The following is a 25756-nucleotide window of genomic DNA, read 5'->3' on the forward strand; positions in this document are numbered from 1 at the left end:
TGTATATATGAAAATGGGTGGAAAAAAATGGTATTACAATTAGTACTATTAAGGGGGCAGGGTCTGGGGCAGAGATTGGAAGGGGTCTGGGGCGGAGCTAGTCCCCCCCTCCACAACATACCTGCAATCACTTCCTATTAGTGTTTAATGACGATATTTCAAGTTATAATAATTTTTTCCGCTCCTTTTACTGTGAATTGTTCTCTGTTATTGTATACTTAATTGAAAACTCAATAAAATTTCACGGGAAAAAAAAAAGCGTTCTGCTGCCTATGCCCTCAGGGACAAGGTCAAATTTGGCCCCATGTCATTCTCTAAGTTCTTAATAAAGTTAACCTTGTGAATTTGCCTATTTTTTGTGGCCCGCTTGATTGTTTTTTTTTAATGTGATTAGACTGTGATGTTTTTATTTCTTCCCTTTCTGAATCATTTAGATAGCAGCTGTTGTTATTCGAATAAGTGCTTTGTAATTTTGGGCCAATAGGGTTACTTTGCCTAACTGTATTGTCATGTTAAATAAAGTTAAAATAAACGAGGCAGATAATCGCTATTATGGTTTCACTTTTATCATTGCAGAATCTTTCCATCTAATGATATAAAATATGATTTAAATCAAATTCACCCTGGTGGAAAATAAAATGTATCCAGAACAGTGTTCCCGCTAAGCTGCGCTGGCGTGCGCTGGCGCACAAAATATTACATCGCAGCGCACAAGTTTCTCGTCACAGCGCACGGCATACGGCAGATGGCAGGGCGGCGAGAGGAGAATCGGGCGAGTTGGCTCATAACTTGCTGGCGCCCGATATTTTTAGCTCACAGCGAAAAAAGTTTGCTCACAACACCCGCCCGCTTAGAGGGAGCACTGATCCAGAATAGGCCTAATTGGGTGCTAGAAACAGATGGCATTGTATGTTGGTTGCCTGTAAAGGCCTCTCTTCCCGGCTGGGTTTTATTCCCGTTGATGTCTGTTGGTATAGAGAATACTGCTGAAATTAAAAGGTATTCGTCAGTACTACAAATAAACCCTTTGGATGCTCTGCAAGTCATCACACCTGTTATTGAATGGATGTGTAAATTCAATGAAGCTGTATAATTTGTATTGCTGTAAATTATATCAGTTTTATATTGGCCCAATAAAAAAATATCACAGCCTGCAAAGAATCCACTTTCTCCTACACTAATGCAGCTACTAAAAATCACTAAATGAGCTCATAAAATAGCAGGGTTTTAATTATTTTTCCCTATTGAGCATTTTTGCCGTGTATTTAAAGTTCAAAAGAAATAGCAGAAGCAGGCGTGCAAAGGGAAATGCTAGTATGTCATCAGGAATGTGCTTCCACAAAGGCAAACGTTCACCGCTGCCATCATCATTAACCAACATAATTCTCCACATGACAGATGGCTTCAATGATAAAATTATCAAAATGGAAAATCATTGCTATTTGATTTCACATTTGTGCGATTGCCTTGAACAAGTGAAGCCAAAAGAGGGATCAGTAAAGCAACTAAGAATTCCAAAAACTGATTACCAAAGCAACTGAAATGGACGAAAAACAAAGAGCAGTCGTAATGTGGATTGAGAACTGGTTAAATAAAAAGAAGAGATAATAGAGGTAAAAGATTATTTTCTCAATGAAGAAATATAAATAGTGGAGTGGCCTAGGAGTCTCTACTGTGACCATTGCTTATATGTGTGAAAGATCTGGAAATGAAAACAGCAAAGGAGGTGGTCAAATTTTCAGATGGCATAAAATTATCCAAAGTTGTTAAATTACAAGAGATTGCAAGAGGACTTAGAGAGACTGGGATGCTGGACATCCAAAAGGCAGAAGAAATGATGCATGTAGGGTAGAGTAACCCAAATTATAGTAGCATTATGTAATGTTCCACATTAGAAGTCACAACAAAAAGTGGGCATGGCTTCCACTTGGCTTCTGTCTTCTGCAAAACATTATTTTGCTCTTCACCTGTTTCCACATTAGGAGTCAACAACCAACAGCGGAGGTCCAGAATATTATTTATCAAATCAAAGAGTCAGGGAAGGAGGGAGAAGAGGCAGAGGGCGTGGAGAGGAGGAGGGGTGCAGGTGCCTTCACCAAAATGGCACCCGGGGCAGATCACCCCCCTCGCCTCCCTTACTATGCCACTGAGTCTACCTACGGTTATCAGGCGTCCTCTTTTTAGAGGACTGGGCATGTGGATGGCTTTTCAAAAGCCGGCTCAGGCCCACGTCAAGAGAGCATCTGCACATGCACAGATGCAATGTGGTAATGTCACGCGCATGCGTGTAATGTCATCACATCACACCTGCACGTGCACAGATGCCCTACAGATGCGTCTCCAAGCACGAGAAGAGGTTGAGGGGCAGGGCTGGGGGGTGTGAATTGGTGGGAACAGGGCAGGCCTGGGGGGAACTGGCAGGACCATGGGTCCAGACTTTACAATTGTAAAATCTGGTAAACCTAAGTCTACCTCATAGTGATTTTTCTTCTATGGGTATCTACTCATACAAATTCCAATGTAGAACCTGACACCCACTTCTCTGCTCTAGTTCTTCAAGTTGTTCTTACTACAGCTTTGTGCTGGTTATCCCACTTTGGAAGCACAGTTTAGTCCTTGTGCCAGAACAGATCAGACTAAAAGCCACCCAGGGAAACAGTGAGGCCTGGATTCTCGAACCGGCAGCGATATCGGCAGCCGCCGATCAGAACTGCGCTAACATGAAAGATAGGTGCCGGAAATGTAGGCCATGGTTTTCCAGACCTATCTTCGTGCAAATTGTGTTTACGTAAGCGCTTTAGGCCACCTAATGCCATTTCCGGAATTGGCCATGCCTACTTTGGTGTTCGACAGCCTAAAGTGCCTGAATAGGAGTGATTCTGGTGCTGATTTTCTAAATGCTATTGTGAGCCTCAAATCTCAGTTAGAAACACCTTTTAGGTGGCATTTTTAATGGATGTATGGGTACCTACTAGCATCTGGAAAATCAGCGCCGGTTTGAGTATCCGGGCCTGAATGTATTGTTGAGATGTGAGCTGCCAATATTGGTTAATATTGAATCAGTATGTTTCTAGGCATCTAAAGTAAAAGGTGAGGGTGAGGGTGACTAGGTAGCCAAAAACATGACAGTAGTGAGAAGGATAATAATTTAAATCACCATTTAAACCAGTATTTTTCAACCCAGTCCTGGAGTACCCATTTGCCAGTCAGGCATGAAGGAAATTTGCTTATAATGGAGGCAGTGTAAGCAGATCAAGGTTATGCAGATTCATTGTGGATATCCCAAAAACCTGACTGGCCAGAAGGTACTCCAGGAGTAAGCTGAGAAACACTGATTTAGACAACTCACTTAACAACAAAGTTAAAGGAGAGAATAGGCAGGATCTGGATTTCAATTTAGAGAACTCAGAATCTCTCTTCAGTCACATTGTAAATATCAATAATCACTTCTATTGCTGTGTAGGTTGAGAAGATGTACAGCTGGAATGTGTGGCTGAGCCTTCACACCCATTGTCCTTTCTTTCCATTTCAGGACACAGAGATTATTAACACAGCCATCCTGACAGGGCGAACGGTGGCCGTTCCAGTGAAGGTGATTGCCATTGAGATGAACGGAGCCATCACAGACGTATCTTCCTTTGTTGAATGCAAATCCAACAATGAGGATATCATTAAGGTAAGAGTGCAAGGACCGAGAAGCAATCTCAAGTTTCAGCACTGCTTGCAGATAATTTAGGATGACAACACCCTTGCAGCAATTCCTTGTTCTCTTGCTTCTTGAATGAGAGAAAATGTAGCCCGTTGATTAGACTTTGGTGCTGCATAAAAAGACATCTGGCTCCTATTTCAGCCTGTAACTCCTGCCGTCTTTACTACTAGCATTAAAAAACAACAACAAAATAGCAACATGAGAAGCACTCTCCCCATTCATAAGCACCAGCTCCAGTACAGTTTCATGCTGCATCAGATTCATTACCATCTGCTGGAACAGTTCTTCCTGTAGAGAATCTACACTCTACTTCGAGATGATCTTGCAAATGCCCCAGTCAATGTCCAGCATATTAAACTTGCCTATTAGTATCACTTCCCCTTTTGCAGCTATTAGTGAATGTTTTCAATTAAATTTCTGTCCATTTCTTCTGACTATGAAGAAGGACGGTATATCACTCCAGTGTAAATTCATTTTCCATTCCCTCTTTCCAGATCAACCTGCGGTTCTTCTTCCTTACTCCATATGTCCTGCAATTCTGTCGCTTTAATATTATTCTTAACCTATAGAACATAAGAAACGCCTTCACCGAATCAGACCATTGGTCCATCCAGTCCGGTGACCCGCACATGCGGAGGCCAAGCCAGGTGCTCCCCGATGAAGACCTGTTTACCCGTATCCATCAATGTGATTTGCAAGAAGGTGTGCATCCAACTTGCCCTTGAAACCCAGAATGGTGGTCTCCGTCACAACCTCCTCCGGGAGAGCATTCCAAGCGTCCACCACTCGCTGTGTGAAACAGAACTTCCTGATATTTGTCCTGGGCCTGTCGCCTCTCAACTTCAGTCCATGACCTCTTGTCCGAGTCACATTTGACAACGTGAATAACGATGCTTCTCGCTCTATTTTGTCGAATCCTTTTATTATTTTATAAGTCTCTATCATATCCCCTCGCAGTCTTCTCTTCTCAAGGGTGAATAAGCCCAGTTTTCTGAGGCATTCTTAGTAGCTCAAATTTTCCATACCTTCTACTAGCTTCGTAGCTCGCCTCTGCACCCTCTCTAGCAGGGTCACATCCTTCTTTAGGTAGGGAGACCAGTGCTGGACATAGTACTCCAGGTGTGGCCTGACCATTGCTCTGTAAAGTGACATTATAACATCCGCCGATCTACTCGTGATTCCCTTCTTAATCATGCCCAACATCCTGTTTGCCTTCTTCGCCGCCGATGCGCACTGCACCGACAGCTTCAGGGTCCTGTCAATCAGTATCCCCAGATCCCTTTCTTGTTCGCTCTTGCCCAATATCACACCTAACATTTTATATTCATAAGAACATAAGAAGTTGCTTCCACTGGGTTAGACCAGAGGTCCATCGCACCCAGCGGTCCGCTCCCGCGGCGGCCCATCAGGCCTATGGCCTGTGAAGTGGTCCCTGACTATTCCTATAACCTACCTCTACTTCTATCTGTACCCCTCAATCCCCCTATCCTTTAGGAACCTATCTAAACCTTCCTTTAACCCCTGTAGTGTCCTTGTATTTCCTTCTCAGGTGCATCACTTTGCATTTCTCTATATTAAACTTCATCTGCCACTTTTCCGCCCATTTCTCTAGCTGGTTCAAATCTCTTTGGAGTTCTTCAATGTCCATTAGTGACCCAACTGTCCGGCATAGTTTCGTATCATCTGCAAACTTGATTATATTACTTGTTGTTTCCTCTTCCAGGTCATTTATGAAGATATTGAACAAAATGGGCCCAAGAACCGAGCCCTGGGGCACACCGCTTGCCACCTTTTCCCAGTCTGAGAATTTCCCATTTATGCTTACCTTCTGCAATATGTTATCCAGCCATCTGCCTATCCATCTTAGGATGCCCCCCTCTATTCCATGGCATTTTAGTTTCCTCATAAGCCTTGTGTGTGGGACCTTGTCGAATGCTTTCTGAAAGTCCAAGTATATTATGTCCACCGGGTCTCCTCTATCGATGTGTTTGTTCACCTTCTCAAAAAATTGAAGCAAGTTCGTCAGACATGACTTCCCCTTCCTGAAGCCGTGTTGACTGGCTCTCATCAGATCATGATTATCCAGATGTTGCACTATACTATCCTTGATTAGTGCTTCTACCATCTTTCCAGGAACCGACGTAAGACTCACAGGTCTATAGTTGCCTGGTTCACCTCTCGATCCTTTTTTGAAGATTGGGATGACATTTGCTATCTTCCAGTCCTCTGGTATTTGGCCTGTTCTGATTGACAAATTAGCAAGGGATTGTAATAACTCTCCTATTTCCACCTTAAGTTCCTTTAGCACTCTTGGGTGAATTCCATCTGGTCCAGGGGACTTATCACTTTTTAGTTTGTCGATCTGCTTGTATATCATATCCAAGTCCACATTCACTGTGGTGAGGCTATACTCATCTTCTCCCTTGAATACTTTCTCTGCTTCGGGCAGTAATGCAGTGTCCTCCTTGGTAAAGACAGACGCGAAGAATGAATTTAGCCTATCAGCAATCTGTTTATCGTCCTTAATGCACCCTTTTCTTCCTTGGTCATCTAGAGGGCCCACTGCCTCCTTAGCTGGTTTTTTCCCTTTTATGTATCTAAAAAAGGGTTTGAAGTTTTTGGCTTCTTGCGCTATCTTTTCCTCATAGACCTTTTTGACGTCTCTTACCGCCTTGTGACACTTCTTTTGGTCGACCTTGTGTCCTTGTCCTTGAATAGACTATAGTCTAGTGTGACTAGATCCTAACTAACATAGTTACAGGATATAATAGTCAATAAAAAATGTATTTTATATATATATATATATATATATATATATATATATGAACATTTTTTTGTATAAAAGTGTGATGTGCTCAGACCCACAGCCTATGAGGGGCATAATCAAAACTTTAAAACATCCAAAAACCAGCCTAAGTTGGCACTTGGAAATCCTAATAGCAGGGATATCCAAATGCCGATAATCAAAACAAACTTTCTGGATGTTCAGCAGCACTTCTAAGTTTCTGTGCATCCAGAGCTCAAAGGGACGTGTTGGGAGGTGTGTTATAGGTGGGAATTCTGCAGGCTTCCACCTGGATGTCCTGAAACAACAATCAAAGCTTTTCTAGGACATCATAGGCGGAGCTTACATGCCGGGACTTAGACCAAAGTAAAACAGGTCTACGTGCCCCAAAGGTGACTAAACTGTAAAGATGACCGCTGGAGGGTTTAAGGCATGACCCCCCCCCATACTCCCCCAGTGGTCATGACTCCCTCCCACCACCCAGAGTTGGGGGGGGGGGGGAAACAGCACATTGAGGGCTTGCCATCAGCTGATTGCGGCAGAGAAATCCCCATCAGCTGAGCCAGTTCGAGGATTCTCGACTCAGCTTATGGGGATTCCCCCTGTCAGGATCAGCTGGAGCCCTACACCCCTCCCCCAGACCCCCCCAATATCCCCCCCCTCATATCCCTCAACATTCCTGGACACCCCATCCCCTGACACCATAAGGCAACACTGCCCTCTAGATCAACTGATACCCTCGACATCAGGCAACACCCCCCACATCACCCGATACCCCCATACCTTCCAATGCAAAACCGACAGGAGGGAAGTTCCTGCCTTCAAAATCGACGTTTTGAGCCAATAAAGGCCTTAGGCCCCTCCCACTGCTTCCCAAGATGCAATGGGAGGAAGAAGGCCTGTCATTCTCAACATGCCTGTAGGCATTAAAAAAATTTTTTTTAATTATTTGCAGTTAAGTTTTCAAGGACCAATCATGTCACAGAATGACGCTCATGACATTGACAGACTCTTGCATACACGATGTACATGTCATCGATTATAGTGTATAGATGACAGCAGATAAAGACCCGAATGGTCCATCCTGTACTTATGAGGGGAATTTTTAAAAATAAAGTAAAATTCTGGAATCTCTTGTGGCACCACTGGAATCTCTTCGGGGCACACCATTGGCGCACAGTTTGAGAGATGCTGCATTATTGGGAAGTCGAGAAGAAGAATAAGCCACTATCTTTCTGGGTAAAAAGTTTTGAAAATTCTTCCTTTGTCATTCCTTCCATTTGCTCTTTTTTCTCTGCTTTCTTTCCCTGATGTGGCTGCTGCTGCTATCTGTTGCAGCGGTCTTTTTGTTTAGAGAGCGCTTTAGACAACCTATGACAGAGTGAGTAATTTATAACACGTTACAGCAGTGTGAAGCACCTCAACTTTGGGGTAATTAGAAATTCGAAAGACTGCCTGCACAGTCACTCCATCTGCAGTGTTTGCTCTTTTTTTTTCTCCTTTCGGGCTATAAACCTGTTTCCGTATTTAAAGATAATAGGAAGCTGGCTTGCTACTTTTAATTGCCCTTTTGCGCGCATCCTAGTGTTATTTCAGCTTCTGATATGCTGTGGCTTTTTCCATTAAATAGTTTCTCTGTGAGTGTTGCCTCTGTGCTTACCCTCTGGGCTCCTCACTTCAGCAGCCACTGTTTAGCATTCAGAAAGAATAGCAGTCTGGATCTACACTGCGCACTTCACCCAGCTTGAGCATTGTTGAGAGAGAGAGTTTCATGTGGGTCAGTCCCAGAATCTCAAAGAGACCGACATACAATTATGCAAAAAATGATAACTTATATTCTACAGCAGACATGAGCAACTCCAGTCCTCGAGGGCCAGAATCCAATCAGGTTTTCAGGATTTCCCCAATGAATATGCATTGAAAGCAGTGCATGTAAATAGATCTCATGCATATTCATTGGGGAAATCCTGAAAACCCGATTGGATTCCGGTCCTTGAGGAACGGAGTTGCCCTTGTCTGTTCTAGAGTGTTGTCACCTAGGAATTTGGGCTTCTGGTTAATTGTCAATCTGGAATGAGTTTATTTTATGATGTATTGCAGTGTCTCGCAAACTTTCCTGCTGGCGGCACATTAAATGCAGTGCCCCAGCTGAAAGGCACCCAGAAGTGCGCAGACATCGATGCATGCATAGAGGCCCATCTGGCCGCGACCCGCTTCGGTGGAAGGTTCCTGGAGGTGTGGGGGAAAGGAGGAGAGATGCCGGCCAGGAGGAGAGTCATCTGCACTGGCTGACTTCCTACAGAATGTGCCTCTCGCCGTGAGAGGCACATAGGCAGTCAGCCAGCATGGATGAAACTCTTCCTTGCCGGTGTGTCGCAGCACACCTGAAATCTCAGGAGGCACACCGCGGCGCACAGTTTGCGGCACACTGATGTATCGAGTGGTTTTAGTACAGTTCTCATATGGGTCTACAGAGAAAGACTGAGAAATGCTGTGATAATTACACACACTTGGACTGGATTTAAACCAGTAAATATTGATTTATTTGCCCACATAATTGGCAATTTGAAAATGGATGTGCCTCTACAACTGAAATTATTCACAATAAAAACCTAACCTATTTTTAGCCTCTTAAGGTGAGGCATTGGCAGTATAAAAGTCAGGGAAGAAAACTAATGCGTGTAGCTCGCCTTGAAGGGAACCCACATGAAAAGGAGGTGCTAAGATGTACTTGCATCTTTTTTTTTTAAACTGGTGCTTGCAGACTTTGTCCCTTTGAAAACAATTGCCACCTTTAAACTCAATACAACAAAGGTCCCCCCAAAAATATTAAATTCTTAAGACACAATATCAAAAGGCAGGGATTGCCTGAGGTTCCAAATGTCAGTGAGAGTGATGGCAACAATATAAAAAAATCAAATAAATATTTTAAATACTTAGACTATGTGAGCGAGCATCCTCAGTGTGAGGTTGTAAACTCTCACGCCCCACTCAAAAGAGCAGAGCTAATGCTTGCAATTAAGTCGGCAACACTAGGTACGCCAGCTGCATACCAATATGGGAACGCTCATGTGTTCAATTCCCATGATGGTGTGCGGCTGACGTACTAAGGACTAGATTGGGCAATCTGTGGCCGAGTCTTCCCGGGTGACCGATTCACAACGCATCCTCATACAAATTAAGGTGATTGGAGGCACCCTATGGATCACTGCAGAGCGATCCTGATGTATGCGCAGACCACACAAGTGAGGTCAAAACAAAGGGGGGGATGGATTGGCATTCTCTCGTAGCAGCTGCTAAAGAAACTGCCACTGCAGCCATAACACTCGCGGAAGACAGGCAGGACAAGAGGACAGGCAGCCTCAGGCTGGCACTAGCACAATAGTCTGAGTAGTGGAAGTTGGGGCGCAGGAAAGTTAACACAACCCATCACTTGCAGGGTCCCCAGCTCCTCTGCGGCTGAGGTCGGACACATCTCTTTTCGGAGACCAGCGAGCCTCCGACCACTGCAACCTGTGTGTGATGTTACCGGCCTCCACAATGACGCTCCCCACCGCCTGACTAAGCCACAACAACAGGCTCGCACTGCTTAGACAGGGCGGCAGAGAGCAGGAGAGTCAGCAAGAATGTGAGCAACTGGTCCTCAGCAGTTGCTTCAGTTTGGATCGGCCAGCCCAATCAGTGTTCCCTCTTCTCTTTAGTGAATCGAGGGCTTCCCTACTTTGCATGCCATTTCCCCTCATTTAAAATGTGCAGATCAGATCGGGCAAAAGGTTATTGAATCAGGTCGGAGTCAGAGAAGGCTCGCAAACTGGTCAGGACATGATCGGTGAGCTTAGTGAATAAACCCCTAGTGTTGCCTGCTTAATTGCAAGTATTAGCTCTGCTCTTTTGAGTGGGATGTGGGAGCTTACAACGTCACACTAGTACTGCCCGATTCATGATTCGAATCGATTCACTTCGGGTGAATCAATTCAAATTGATTTAAAACAAAAAAAAAAATCGGCCACCCAATTCAGTGACTGACCCTCGCCCCCCTAAAACAGGAGCGGCAGCGCTGCCTTTTGCTGTCCAGCCACTGCTGCTTCTGCTTTAGAGGGCGAGGGGGGAGGATCAGTCAGGAAGTGCTGGTGTCCGGCTTCCCCCCTGGCCTCCCGCGCATCCATTTACCTCATTTCAGCAGCCTGCAGAGAGGATTGCTTGTGCTAGCAATCTCAGGGGTGGAATACAGGCCTTCGGGGGGTGCAGGCATTCAGGGGGGACAGATCTTCAGGGGAGGGGGGCCTGGTGTAGTACAGGGAGGGAGGGAGGGTTTCAAAGAGATGTGCATATGCCGGATCTTAGGGGGGGAAGAAATAATGGGTTTAAAAACAGAGGAGAGGGAGAGAGATGGTGAATGATGGGATTTAGGAAGGGAAGGAACAGAAATGGAGAGTAGTTGTACACAAGGGATGGTGTGAAGGAGGGGAATAGAGATACTGGATAGGAGGGTAGTTGGGAAAAGAAAGGGAGAGATGGTAGACCCTGGGGTGGTGGGGAAGGAGGGAGAGATGCTGGATGAAAGGGTAGTTGAGAAAAGGTGGATCTGTGGGTGGAGATGAAAAAAAGGAAAGATGCCAGACCTTCGGGGGAGGTAAGGGAAACGGAAGGGTTATCAGAAGACAACCAGAGCCTGGGACCAACATGATTTGAAAAATAACCAGACAAGAAAAGGTAGGAAAAATATTTTTTTTTCTGTTTTGTGATTACAATTTGTCAGATTTGAAATTTGTATCCTGCCAGAGCTGGTGTTAGACCGCAAACGTGAGCTAGGATTTAACAGAGAGAGGAAAAGTCTTTCTTGTTTGTTTATTTGTTTCTACCACAGCACCAGTGTGGATAGGAGAGGGCAAAGGGGGTGAAGAGGCTATAAAATAAACCCACCAGGATGTTTGAAAAAAACACCCAATTGGGCAGGAAAATTGAATCAACAAATAGATTCAATAGCCTGATTCGAATCGAAATTTGTTTTCCTGAATCGGGCAGCACTTCCTCACACTGAGGACTCTCGCTCACATATTCAAAGTATTTAAAATATTTCTTATTTGATTTTTTTTATATCATTGCCATCACTCTCACTGACATTTGGGACCTTTAAACTCAAAGCTACATACTAGAGATATTGAATACCTTACTGTGAGCATGTGTGATTAAACATCTTTTTTTTATTGAAGAAAACAAATGTGATACAACACAGCCATCAGCAAAACAAACTGCTCTGAACACAGTTCGACCCAGAAGATATACTGTATTGAATTTTGCTGATCACATAACTTTTAAAGGCAGTTACAGTATTGCACTTGATAAATAATACACTTTGTAACTGAGTTGCTGCCCTTATTAACAGAATTTCCCCACTTCCCCCTCCGCCAACCCATTAGTCCTTCGTTCATAACCCAAAGTCGGGCTCAAAAACTAATCTTACTGCAAGCAAAAGGAGGAAAAAAGTTCCTCTAGGGTTTCCATGTGCATAGAAACCTCATCCCTTTGGCAAAGTGAATGAAAAATCTGATGTGTCTCTGTACCAATCACTGATATGCTGCATATCACATGCAAAATTAACCAATTTAAGATTCAAGAGACCTATCCGGTCCTTATCTCTAGTAATAGAGATTCTAGCGCATTTCCCACACCATAGATTGGACCCAAGCATTTAGAGGTTTTCTACCCAGTCCTCAGAATACTATGTCCAATATTCCTCCCCCTTGCAATCCCCTTCAATCTGTCCCTCTTCCCTCTCCACCACCATATCCAACATTTCTCCCTCTCATCCTTCTCTCCCCCATGCATCTCTCTCTCCTCTCTCTATGACCAGTTTTCCTCTTTCTTCCTTTCCCCATGTGCCACCATCTTTCCCTCTCACTCATACACTCATACCCAATAATTCTCCCTTTCTATTCCCTCCCTTCCATGTCCCAAGTTAGTGCCTCCTTTCTCCCTTCCTTCTGTGTCCCATGTTCAAACCCCCTCCCTTCCATCTGTGTTGAGTTTGTGACCCCCCTCCCTGCACGTAAGTGGTTGCATATAAGTAGCCGCCCCTCCATAGAAACATTGCTGCCTCCAGGGATACCACCTTCCTGCCTGCTCCTATTTAACCTTTGTTTCTGCTTTTCTTTTAGACCTTTGTGTTTTAACTAATCTAATCTAAGAATTTCTAGACTGCTCAATCCTACTGGTTCTGAGCACTTTACAAATAGCAAGGCCCTCAAAACAGAAAATGGACTAAAATACAATATTGTAGATTAAATCAATACATACTGATACAAACATACTTGTACATCTAGACAGTCAGAAATCTTTTAAAAAGATAAGTTTTCAATTTCTTCCTAAAGGAAAGATAAGAAGAATCCATCCTAAAAGTAAATCATTCCAGACTAAAACTGAAAAGTATGAAAAGGAGGCCTTCCAATGTTTACTGTATCAGAGATCAGTAGGCCAAGGTAAAAAAAAATTAATACATGATGTTTTGAATGGTATATATACCGTGTTTCCCCGAAAATAAGCCCTAGCATGATTTTTAGAGATGCTCCTAATATAAACCCTACCCCAAAAATAAGCCCTAGTTAAGATCAACCCCACAGCCATTCAGGGAGCAGCGCGGGGCCAGGCTGGAGTGCAAAAAAACTCACTTATGCCTTGTGGGGAGGGGCAGGAGCACAGAAAGCTTGCTTCTGCCGATACACCGCTAGACCACCTGAATTTTAAAAGGTACCGGGGGGGGGGGGTGTATGTATAAAAAATTGTTAGTCAGCTAGGAAATCAGGACGTCTGGCAACTCTGCATTACTACCTACCACAGAGCCTGAAGTGCATTACTGTTCTGACAGACAGCACGGGACTCTTCGTCTGATCATCAGAACAGTAATGCACTTCAGGCTCTGTGGTAGGTAGTAATGTAGGGTTGGCAGACGTCCAGATTTCCCCGGACATGTCCGAGGATCCGGATAGCTTTTCAAAACCCGGCACTTTGGGTTTTGAAAAGCTTCTGGCAACGAGTGACGTCAGGACGGCATTCATGCATGCACGGATGCCTTCCGACGTCGCTCATTGCTCGTGCATGGGGAAGGGCTTGGGGTGGAATGGGGCGTGGTCGGCTGGAATGGGAAAGGTCTTGGGGGCGGGGCCATAGTAATGGAACACATACATCACAGAAATACTCTTCTTCAGACTAATCTATTAATAATACAAGCTACCGTATGCTCTGAGCACATACGAGTCATTTCACCAGCAGCTAACCCCTGAAAAGTGCAAAGATTCCCCCTTTTCTTTGTCCTAGTTCAAGTGTAACTAACTGAAGTGAAAATATAAAAGATCTACTGAAACTTCACGTGCTGCAGGTTTCCTGTTTTCTCTACAAACAAATCTAGTCTAAGGAAAAATAATGCAAGTGGCACAGGGAAGACAAAAAAAAAGCGTAAACCAGCAGTGATGTAGGTGAGGGAAACCTGCCACTGACTGCCAATGCTAAAGAACAAACTTTGGGGGGTTTATAGAGGAGCAGGAGTGGCATTTCTTTGCACAATTTTGTGTCATCTCGGCATCTAATCAACTTCTTCATACTTTGCTTTCTGGCCATTATTATTCCACATTAAGAGCTGGGCAAAGTGGCATGTTTTGATTGCTGTAATGAAAGGTGTCTGGCTCCCTGTCGTGTTGCGAGTTTTCATTCTAGTCAGCTCCTGCTAATGTCTTATTTTGTTTTCTACCCAGGTCTCCAGGAGCTGCGATTATGTGTTTGTGAGCGGGAAAGAATCTCGAGGTTCCATGAATGCCCGGGTGATCTTTCGCTATGAGCACCTCGCTGCCCCTCTGGAGATGACCGTGTGGGTCCCAAAGCTGCCTTTGGAGATAGAGTTATCGGACACCAGGCTGAGCCAAGTGAAGGGATGGAGGGTCCCAATCCTGCCTGATAGAAGGTACAGTGATGTACAATAGACAACACAGAATCACAGCAAACTCTTATTATTGGGACTTTCCAAGTCTGTGTTTAGTTTGTAGTTTCTGGTAAAACAACCTGAATGAAGCAGCCCATTATTTGGCAAGGAAGGGATGAGATTTGGGATTTCGCTCACTCCTTTTGCAGCTGCAGCTCAAGGAATGTTACATTTAGGTATAGCAGGTATTTTCTTGTGTCAAGGAGGGCTTACAATTTCTTGATGCAATTCTATCATTTGGCATCTCCAATTAGGTACACCGATGCCGTGTACTGAGCTCCATTTCCACGACAACATCTGTGTACCGAGATGCCATTATGGAATAACAGCATAAATTAGCATGCCTAAATGTAGGCAACCACCATTTTGACTGGTCAATGGCAAACATAAATGGACACACCTAAATAGGCCCATGGGTGCACCCCTTTATGTGCTAAGGCACTTTCCGGCTCCGTTACAAGTCCACTTAACACGCTCCTTTTCTCAGCACTTACAGCATTTTGCTGGCCTACATTTTAAGCTTCTCCTCTACTAGGGAGACGCGTAGGGCCGCCTAAGGCCCTTAGACGAGCTTAGGCATCTTGCGGGTCTCCCTAGGCTCCCGGAGGTGCCTTCAGGCTTGCCTGGGGAGCATTTTTTTTTTCAAAAACGTGCATCCCGATTGGCTGATTAGACAGCTGTAGGACGCCTAAAATCGGGATGCACTTTAGAGAATCAGGGCCTATTTGTCTACATTTGGTTTTTGGTTTTTTTCTGAAATGAAGAAGGGTTACCTTCAAAAGCTCATCATAAAATGCATTGAGTTAGTTCAATAAAAAGGTATCACCCTATTTCTTTTGTTTTTTTGTTTTATTTCGTTATATTACCTGCATTATAAGAAACGCACTCACACAGAAACCAAATGATTTCTTATGAGAAAAGTGACAAATTTGTTCCTTGCAATCATTCCCCACCTATGTAACATAGAAAAGTTAGATGTCCCCCAAAGGTCTTACATCCACTCAAAGATTGATTGAGCTAGGCTGAGCTGCTCCAAATGGATTAGAGCACTGTAGCAAAACTTAAATTCTGACACACATAGACATTCAGTTTGATCTCAGAAGGCTTTTTGTTCATGTCCCACAGAATTGCATTTCTTGCATTCAACGTTCAGGCCAATCACTCTCCTTCATTTATCGACAGACTTCTGATCTGGTACGAAACCTTGCGTACTTTGCAATCATCTCGGCAACATCTTCTTACGGTCCTATCTGTTCACCAGTTATTTTATGACAACTCGCAAAACCATCTATTCTCTAGTTCCTCCCACTCTATGGCATGCCCTCCCCTTAGTGTTAAGACTGGAAACTAACTCTAATCATTTTAAAACTAACCTTAAAGCCTTTCTCTTTAAGGATGCTTTTGAGATTTAGATAAATGGATCACATAAGCTTTCCCCTTCTCCATATCGTTCTTCCCATTACCTTTTCAATTTTTTATTTTATAAATTGTAAACCCTCCCTTTTTTTCCTCTTGTGCCATGTCATGACAATTCAAATTCACATATACACTATATGTCCTTTCCATTGTTTTTAATTATTTTTGTTTGTTTTAAAATTGTTTTATATGGTAAACCACTTTGGTATTAAAGCCCTAGCCGCGCATGCGCACTTGAAACTCCATGCCTCCGCATGCGCAGTAGAAGAACTGCCAAGCAGGGAGGTACGCCGAGCAAGAAAGCATCTCAGGAAGAAACCATTGAGCAGGGAAGTGTCTCAGGAAGGAACTGCCGAGCAGGGAAGCGTTTCAGCACAGTGGCAGCTAAGTCCTGATCTGCCAACCCCCCATTTCTTACCCAAAGCAGAAGTGGCAGCGCTGTAAACAGGCTGTTAGTGGTAAGCCCTGGCAGGGCCTTTCCTCTGCTGCATCACTTTGGATGCGGTAAAGGAAAGGCCCTGTCGGGGCTGGCCGTGAACTGCCTGTTTACAGCGCTGCCACTGCTGCTTTGGGTAATGAATGGGGGGTCAGGAATTCTGCTACTGCTTTGCGGCACAGAGGGAGGGAGGAGGGGTTGGTAGGTCAGGATCGCTGCTGCTGCCTCGGGTAAGTTATGGGGGTCCAGGAGGCCAGACCCACACGGAGGAAGGGCTGACCTGTAGGGGTGGTGGACCAGGTGTGGGTGTGTGTGGAGGGTCCATCAGGGTGAAGGGCTGGGGAGGGGCAGCCTGCCCAAAGATTCAGTGCAGTGGCCAGGGAGGAGGTAAATGGGGGAGGGGGGTGGGGTTTGGATTTGTGCAGGCTCTGGTGTTGGGGTGCGGTTGGGTGAAGAGGGTTAAAGTGGCAGATGTTGGAATGGGGAGGGGGAGAGTTGCAGTACCATTGGGAGGGGCAGGGGAGAGACGAGAGAGAAATTGGTCCTGGGGTGGGGTACAAGAGAGAGGATAAAAAAGGAAGAGAAGCAGATGGGGGTGGAATATAGGGACAGGAAAAATGGCCTTGGAGGCAATGGAAGGATAGATAGGAATGGAGCTGGGATTGAAAGGGTGATAAATGCAGTGGAGGATCAATGAGGGCCAAAATGAACTTCAATGTAGGGAAATGCAAGGTCATGCATATAGGGAAAAAGAACCCGATGTTCAGCTACCAAATGGGGGGGGGGGATTAGTACTAGAGGCAAGTAACCTTGAAAAGGACTTGGGTGTGCTGGTGGACACAACAATGAAGTCAACAGCACAATGCGCAGCAGCCTCAAAGAAAGCAAACAGAATGTTGGGTATTATTAAGAAGGGTATTACAACCAGAACAAAGTCATCATGCCGCTGTATTGCACAATGGTGCGCCCACATCTGGAATACTGTGTCCAATATTGGTCGCCGTACCTAAAGAAGGACATGGAGATATTTGAGAGGGTTCAGAGAAGAGCGACAAGAATGATAAAAGGTATGGAAAACCTTTCATACGCAGAGAGGCTAGAAAGGCTGGGGCTCTTCACCCTTGAGAAGCAGAGACTCAGAGGAGACATGATAGAGACTTACAAGATCATGAAGAGCATAGAGAAGGTGGAAAGGGACAGATTCTTCAGCCTATTGGGAACTACAAGAACAAGGGGGCACTCAGAGAAATTGAAAGGGGACAGGTTTAGAACCAATGCTAGGAAATTTTTCTTCACTCAGAGGATGTGATAGGACAGAGTACATTAAGGGGATTCAAAGAGGGATTGGACAGGTTCCTGAAGGATACAGGGATTGAGGGATATAGAGAGAGGTAGATATAGGATCATGAAAGGGTATAGATAGAAGAATAATGGGAATTGAAAGGTTTTAGACAAAGGATCACTTACAGGTCATGGACCTGATGGGCCGCCGCAGGAGCGGACTGATGGGCGTGATGGACCCCTGGTCTGACCCAGCGGAGGCAACTTCATATGTTCTTATGTTCTTAACAGGCTTAAACCATAATAAACCTGAAACTATTGCACTGAGCCCAAAAAAGAAAGAAATGTTTTTAAAAAAAGCGTAGCTATGAAGAAGGTTTCTCAAGCACTTATGGGCATATGGAGTTTCATGTTTTGCAAAGACAGCCATCCCCAGCACCTGAATGTCTCATATTAAGAATGAGTACTGAGCACTGACAGTAGAAACTGCGGATGTTTTGGTAAACTGAGGGAGGTGAACAAGCTGTCAGGTTTCCTTAACACCCAGTTATGGCAGATGTGATTAATAAAACAAAGAAACAGCAATTAATTTAGAGCAATTAACAAAGCATACCTAGGGAAACAGGAAGCTTCTCTGGCTCTCCTTCTACTGTAATGCAGAACCCAGTGTGACATTTCTTTCTTAAATCAGTTACTTTTGTTTAGAGAATAACATGGGGATAAATTTTTCCCCATCCGTGCAGGAACTCAATTTCCCCAAACCGTCCCCACGAGTTCTGTCGCTGTCCCTGCCCCATTCCTGTAAGATCAGCCTTAACTACACAAACCTTGAACACTTATGATTTTAAAGTGTTTGAGGCTTGTGCAGACGAGAACGGAGCTTAGGCATTGGTGGAATGAGGCATTATGACATCACAATCTGAGCTCTAGAATGTTGCTACTTAGGATTTTAAAGCGTTTGAGGCTTGTGCAGATGAGGACGGAGCTTAGGCATTGGTGGAATGAGGCATTATGACATCACAATCTCAGCTCTAGAATGTTGCTACTTAGGATTTTAAAGAGTTTGAGGCTTGTGCAGATGAGGACGGAGCTTGCAGGAATATGGCATGGACAGGAAAAGAACTTGCCGGGACAGGAAAATTAGTTCCCGTGGGGATGGGGAAAAATTTGTCCCCGTGTCATTCTCTACTCCTGTTCAATTTTCTATACTGGTGTGTCCTAATATTTTCAGCTGTTGGGTATATCAGCAGTTTTTTTGGGGGGGACGACAAAGGGAGAGAAAAAGGAACCTTTATCAAAACCAGAACGGACTGTATCAAGTAAGGACAACAGTAACATTTCAGTGTCATGATCTGGTGTGAATGATTATCTTTCCTGCCTTTACGATTTAGTCCCGTTCTTTTATGTTTTAGTTGGTGCATCACTTTGCCCTGCATGTCAGTTAAAGCGGTAAATCAGAGACGGCTTGAATAAAACCAGCCTGCCACTTAAACTAGGGGAAAATGCTGCTCAATAGCACTAGAACTTGAAAAATTGAACTCTGCTATTGATTTATTTTATTAGTTTGGACACAACTTGCTATTCATTTAATTTGCTGCCAAGAAGCTGTCCTTGCTATTTGCGTTGATGTAGCCAAACAGACTCGTAGGCTCTGCAAAGTCAGTGAGTATTTAAAGAGCTGCTATTTGAGCTGATTCCTTGCACTCTTTCCCTGACTATCCACCAGACGTCATAAGAACATAAGAATAGCCTTACTGGGTCAGACCAATGGTCCATCAAGTCCAATAGCCTGTTCTTACGGTGACCAATCCAGGTCACTAGTACCTGGCCAAAACCCAAAGAACTTGAAACTGAAAATCAGGTAGTGTGTGTTTAAGGCAGTACTGCTTTATTTCAAACAGTTTCAGCTCTGAGTTATTAAGAATCTGAAGAGAACATCTAGTTTTATTTATGCTGAGAATGAACTTCTGGACAAAAATCCTGATTTGTATGGTCGGAATTAGGAGACAAACAGAAGCTGAAATACTGCTGCCAGTAGCTGACAGTATTAATGTGCCTACTAGGCTGGATTTGAGTTTTTCATTCTCTTGACCTTGCTGAGACTGCAGCATTATTGGAAACTTGCTGTATTTAAACCAATATTATCTGCTCAAGTGTGTGAGAGTGTGAAAGCCTGCTTGGTAATGAGATAATAGCTGCTTAGCGTTTGGAGTTAGAGAGCACAAACAGTAGAGACTGACATGGGGAAAAAATTTGTCCTCATCACCACCCCGTTCCCATGACCACCATCCCTGTCACCGCCCCGTTCCCGTGACTACTGTCCCCGCAGCATCCATACAAGCCTCAGTAGTACAATATTTAACTTATTCCTTCCTTATAAATCAAAGTTCTGGCTGCTGAACTGGAGAAAGAGATGTTCAGCTGGCAGGGCTTTATTTATAAATTTTTATCAACACAAATAATATACTACTTTATGCTAAAGCAAAATAAATAAATATAAATGTTTTTTTCTACCTTTGTTGTCTGGTTTCTGCTTTCCTCATCTTCTCCTCATTCAATTCCTTCCATCCACTGTCTGCCTTCTCTCTGCATCTTCCATTTGCTCTGTTACTGTGCCTCTTCCTTCCATCTCTCCCTCCGCCCACCCCCTTTCACATTGGTCTGGCACCCATCTTCTTGCCTCCACTCCCCCCATCGTCTGGCATCTCTGTCTTCTTCCCTTCCAGCGTCTCCTCCCCACTCTTTGATCCCCATTTCCCTTTAGCGTCTTCTCCCCACTCTCTGTTCCCCATTTCCCTTCAGCGTCTTCTCCCCACTCTCTCTTCCCCATTTCCTTTCAGCGTCTGTTCCTCTCCACCCCCCTTCAGCGTCTGTTCCTTTCCACCACCCTTCAGCACCCCTTGGGTAGTTCAAGCCGCCAGAGCCTGCCTGAAGTCGCATGCATCTGAGGGCAGAAGCTTCTCCTCTGACGCAACTTCCAGTAGGAACGAGGGAGGGGGCCGTGCGCGAACGGTGATCGCGCGTTCCCCTAATTGTAGAGACAAGACCATTCAGCGCTCCATGGGGCAGTGGATGGCCTTGTCCCCGAACCCACAATGAGCACTCCCCCCCCCCCCCGTTTCAGGGGGTTACCCGCGGGTAACAGCCACGTGTCATTCTCTAGCATACAGCTGATCCATTGTTCTATGAGAATAAGATTCTGAGCTTAAGGGAAAAGCATTAGACAGGGAATTCATTTGGAAATCAGGGACAGCAAACCTAGATAAGGGCCTTTTAAAAATTATCTTTTATCATGCCTCATATTTTGCCAATCTTGCTATGCCCATATTATCCCTCTCCTCAAGTAATTTCATTGTCTCCCTATCCGTTTCCGCATACAGTTCAAACTCCTTTTACTGACCTATAAGTGTTTTCGCTCTGCAACTCCTCAGTATCTCTCCTTTCTCATCTCTCCCTATGCTTCCCCTGAGCACTCTGCTCATCGGGTAAGTCTCTTTTATCTGTACCCTTCTCCTCTACAGCCGGCTTCAGACTCCCTTCTTCCAACTTGCTGCACCGTATGCCTAGAACAAACTGCCTGGGTATCATTGTAGACAATACTATGTAACCTTCCATCCAAAGGATGCTGGGAATTATTAAAAAAGGGATGGTTAACAAGACTAAGAATATCATAATGCCCCTGTATCGCTCCATGGTGCGATCTCATTTGGAGTATTGCATTCAATTCTGGTCTCCTTATCTCAAGAAAGATATAGCGGCGCTAGAAAAGGTTCAAAGAAGAGCGACCAAGATGATAAAGGGGATGGAATGCCTCTCGTATGAGGAAAGACAAATGGTTAGGGCTCTTCAGCTTGGAAAAGAGATGGCTGAGGGGAGATATGATTGAAGTCTACAATATCCTGTGTGGAGTAGAACGGGTACAAGTGGATTGATTTTTCACGCCGTCAAAAATTACAAAGACTAGGGGATAACAAAAGAAAGGATATACACACGCACGCACACACAAAAAAAAAGCATAGTCTCACCCCCCCAAAAAAAAAACAACAAACAACCCACAAGGAAAACAAAGAATTGATCCTTATTTAGAAAGTTTTAAACTGGAGTTAATTCTTTACTGAATGATATACTATTAAGAGAAGAAATTATAATTATCTGAGATAAATCTGTGTTTCAGGCAGTGATGTCTATACAAAAATATTTGGGGTGGCACCTCCCTTCTCTTCCATCTTTGTACAGCATTCTCCCTTTCCTCTCCCATCCCTATCCTTTGCAGCATCCCCCTCCCTTCCTTTCCTGTGCATTTAGCCTCTCTTCCTCTCCCTTCCCTTTTTGTGTTATATTTCTCCCTCTCCTTCCATCCATGTGTTGCATTTCTCTTCCTCGCCCTTCTCCCATTCCCTTCTATGTGCAGCTTTTCCCAACTCTGGTCACTCCTGCAGGTCTGTCTCCCTCCCCCCCAGGCCCTACAAACTTGCAATGTTCACCAGCACTGCCATCAGCAATTATTTAGAGCTCCCTCCAGCCGCTTCAAAGCTTTTCCTCTACCACATCCTTCCCCTGTGGCAACAGGAAGTTGCATTAGAGGGAAGTACCCTGGGGCTAGCTAGAGAGTGAACATAAGAATTGCCGCTGCTGGGTCAGACCTGTGGTCCATCATGCCCAGCAATCTGCTCCCACGGCGGCCCTCGGGTCAAAGACCAGTGCCCTGACTTGAGACTATCCCTATCAGGGTACGTCCTTGTTCAGCAGGAACTTGTCTAACTTTGTCTTGAATCCCTGGAGGGTGTTTTCTTCTATGACAGACTCTGGAAGAGCATTCCAGTTTTCCACCACTCTCTGGGTGAAGAAGAACTTCCTTTTGTTCGTACAGAATCTATCCCCTTTCAACTTTAGAGAGTGCTCTCTCGTTCTCCCCACCTTGGAGAGGGTGAACAACCTGTCTTTATCTACTAAGTCTATCCCCTTCAGTACCTTGAATGTTTTGATCATGTCCCTTCTCAATCTCCTCTGTTCGAGGGAGAAGAGGCCCAGTTTCTCTAATCTTTCGCTGTACGGCAGCTCCTCCAAACCCCTAATCATCTTCGTCGCTCTTCTCTGGACCCTTTCAAGTAGTACCGTGTCCTTCTTCATGTATGGCAACCAGTGCTATACGCAGTACTCCAGGTGAGGGCACACCATGGCCCGGTACAGTGGCATGATAACCTTCTCCAATCTGTTCTTTATCATTCCTAGCATTCTGTTCACCCTTTTCACAGCCGCCGCACATTGTATGGACGGCTTCATCGACTTGTCGATCAGAACTCCTAAGTCCCTTTCCTGGGAGGTCTCTTCAAGTACCGCCCTGGACATCCTGTATTCATGCTTGAGATTTTTGTTACCGACATGCATCACTTTATGCTTGTCCACATTGAACCTCATCTGCCATGTCGATGCCCATTCCTCGAGCCTGATTATGTCACGTTGCAGATCTTCGCAATCTCCCTGTGTCTTCACTACTCTGAATAACTTTGTATCGTGAACCTGATAGTAATGCTGTTGGCAGTGCCAATGAACACTGCAAGTTTATAGGGCTCATGAGGGAGTATTGCGTTCAATTCTGGTCTCCTTATGTCAAGAAAGATATAGCAGCACTAGAAAAGGTTCAAGGAAGAATAACCAAGATGATAAAGGGGATGGAATTCCTCATATGAGAAAAGACTAAAAAGGTTAGGGATCTTCAGCTTGGAAAAGACATGGCTGAGGGGAGATATAATTGAAGTCTACAAAATCCTGAGTGGAGTAGAAGGGGTACAAGCAGATCAATTTTTCACTCCGTCAAAAATTACAAAGACTAGGGGACACTTGATGAAGTTACAGGGAAATATTTTTAAAACTAATAAGAGGAAATACTTTTTCACTCAGAGAATAGTTAAGCTCTGGAAATCATTGCCAGAGGTTGTGTTAAGAGCAGATAACGTAGCTGGTAAGAAGGGTTTGGGACAATTTCCTGGAGGAAAAGTCCATTGCCTGTTATTGAGAAAGACATGGGGGAAGCCACTCTTTGGGTTTTGGCCAGGTACTAGTGACTTGGATTGGCCACCGTGAGAACAGGCTACTGGGCTTGATGGACCATTGGTCTGACCCAGTAAAGCTATTGTTATGTTCTTATGAGATTATCCCAGACTCACAGGAGGGAACAGTAGGAGGTGGAGGAGAGAAAGGCAAGGAGGCAATGCTGCACTGGCAGGGGCACTGTGCTGCTATTGGGCTAGGATGGCAAGACTTCCCACCCCTTAGAGATGCCTATGGTTTCAGGAGAGGTTGGTTGAGGAGTTCTGTAATTTTTAATCTAACCTGAAAAGAAAATGGGACAAAAATTGACATTGTAAATGTTCAGCTGAATTCATATTAATATAGCAATATGTGAATTTCGTGCACTAGTTAAAGGATGAAATAGTGCATGAGTTCATTAGGACTGCTGGAGTTGGTGTTGGAGAAGTTGAAAGGTCACTTTGGTTACTCCTTCAAAGTGATGATGACCAGAAATGAAGTGTTGGTTGCAGTCCTTAAGCATTGAGGCTGCCTGCTTTTTAAAATCAGCATGCTTGTGTTCAGTCCCAGGCTTTGGGACTGATACAGTTTTGGCAGTTTGACTTTAAACTTCAAGCACCTGGAGTGGTAGATGTTGCAGTAGGAACCAGTGAGTGTGGGTGCTGTGTGGCAGACTGGTTGGAGCCAGGAGATCTGTTAAAATCCCTGTAGAAGGAGGCTGGGAGTATCCTTCTGGCTCATCTAAGACAGAGAGACCACTGCAACTCTTGAGTGCTCTGAAAGGGAGGAAGGGAGGAAGTGTTTCTATCAGATCAAGGTCCCTTCAAAACGGAGGATTTTTTCCAGGAGATCTATTAAATGAAATAACTGATGACAATAGATAGGGTTACCAGACGTCTGGGAAAACACGGACATGTCCTCTTTTTGGAGGACAGTTTGGGGACCTGGACAGACTTTCCAAACCCAGCAGTTTGTCTGGGTTTTGGAAAGCCCCAATGAGCTCCAGCCATATCTGGAGAGCATCTGGCATCGCACACATCCGCGCATGCTCCAGGCCCTCCAGACTTGGCCAGATCAATGTGGGGGAGGGAGAGATGAAAGGAAAAGCATACAGTTTCTGGAAGAGGAGCAAATGCCATATGGAAGAGGCTCGAGGGCAGACAGTGGATGGAAACAAGAGAATGATGAGAAGATGAGGAAAGCAGAAACCAGACAACAAAGGTAGAAAAAAAATTCTATTTGTTTTATTTATTTCTTTTTGCTTTAGGATAAAGTATTATTGTAGCTGTGTTGATAATCGTTTATTAATAGAAAATAGAACTAAGGTAATCCTGTTTATTGGACTAATTTTAATACATTTTTTACTAATTCAGAGACCATAACTCCTTTACTCAGGTCAGGACAGGGATACTGTAACAGCAGTATAGTTTACTGACCTGAAGAAAGAGGTTTTAACCTCTGAAAGCTAACTGAGAAATGTATTAGTCCAATAAAATGACGGGAACTAAATTTTTTTCCTACTATGCTCCATGCCTTCTACCCAAATGCAAAATACAAATTGGTTGGCTTCCCAAAGCCCTGCCAGCTGAAGATCTCTTCCTCTAGAAAGGAGGGATTTGTTCAGAGATATTTGGAGGTTGCATAGAAGAAAAACTACACTGGCACTGGTATGGTAGTCTTTGTTGTTTGTTTTGAATTTTAAAATAAAAGAAATAAAGTGGAAATAAAGAAGTAAATAAGAAAATGGGTAAATAAATGGGGGCAGGGGGCCAGTGGACTTATGTGCCTAGGGGCCCTCGACAAATTAATCCTGCCCTGCTTAACAGTAGATTTTTTCCTTAAACACCAAAACTTCTGCACTTACCTACTCTTTTATGCAATAATATGCGAGGGGGGTCTCGGATCGTTCACAGAATGTTTATTAAAAATCTTAAATATATCGCTCAATTTGCTAAATAGGATCAAAGCGGTTAACAACACAATCCAATCAAAGTAATGAAAAGAACTTCATTTAAAAATAGGAAAGACAAAACAGAAATAAACTGAATACTTAATATAATCTGTAATATAAAATAATGTAAGATAATAAGATAAGATAATGCAGATTGAAGTACTGAATTCAAGTCC

General features: G+C 44.2%; 1 protein-coding gene and 1 long non-coding RNA gene across 5 annotated transcripts in view; one reads left to right on the plus strand and one right to left on the minus strand.

Moving 5' to 3' along the window:
• Positions 1 to 25756, plus strand: part of TMEM132E (transmembrane protein 132E) — a 714010-nt gene that overhangs the window by 656505 nt on the left and 31749 nt on the right. For all 3 annotated transcript variants that reach the window (XM_033921532.1, XM_033921531.1, XM_033921533.1), the window contains 2 exons: positions 3533 to 3676; positions 14243 to 14448. In XM_033921532.1, the coding sequence (XP_033777423.1) occupies positions 3533 to 3676; positions 14243 to 14448 (350 nt within the window). The remainder of the gene's footprint in view (positions 1 to 3532; positions 3677 to 14242; positions 14449 to 25756) is intronic.
• LOC117348903 overlaps positions 1 to 25756 on the minus strand; it is a 304186-nt gene that overhangs the window by 47093 nt on the left and 231337 nt on the right. The window lies entirely within an intron of this gene.

Source organism: Geotrypetes seraphini, chromosome 15, assembly GCF_902459505.1.
Source record: "Geotrypetes seraphini chromosome 15, aGeoSer1.1, whole genome shotgun sequence".
Lineage (NCBI taxonomy): Eukaryota > Metazoa > Chordata > Amphibia > Gymnophiona > Dermophiidae > Geotrypetes > Geotrypetes seraphini.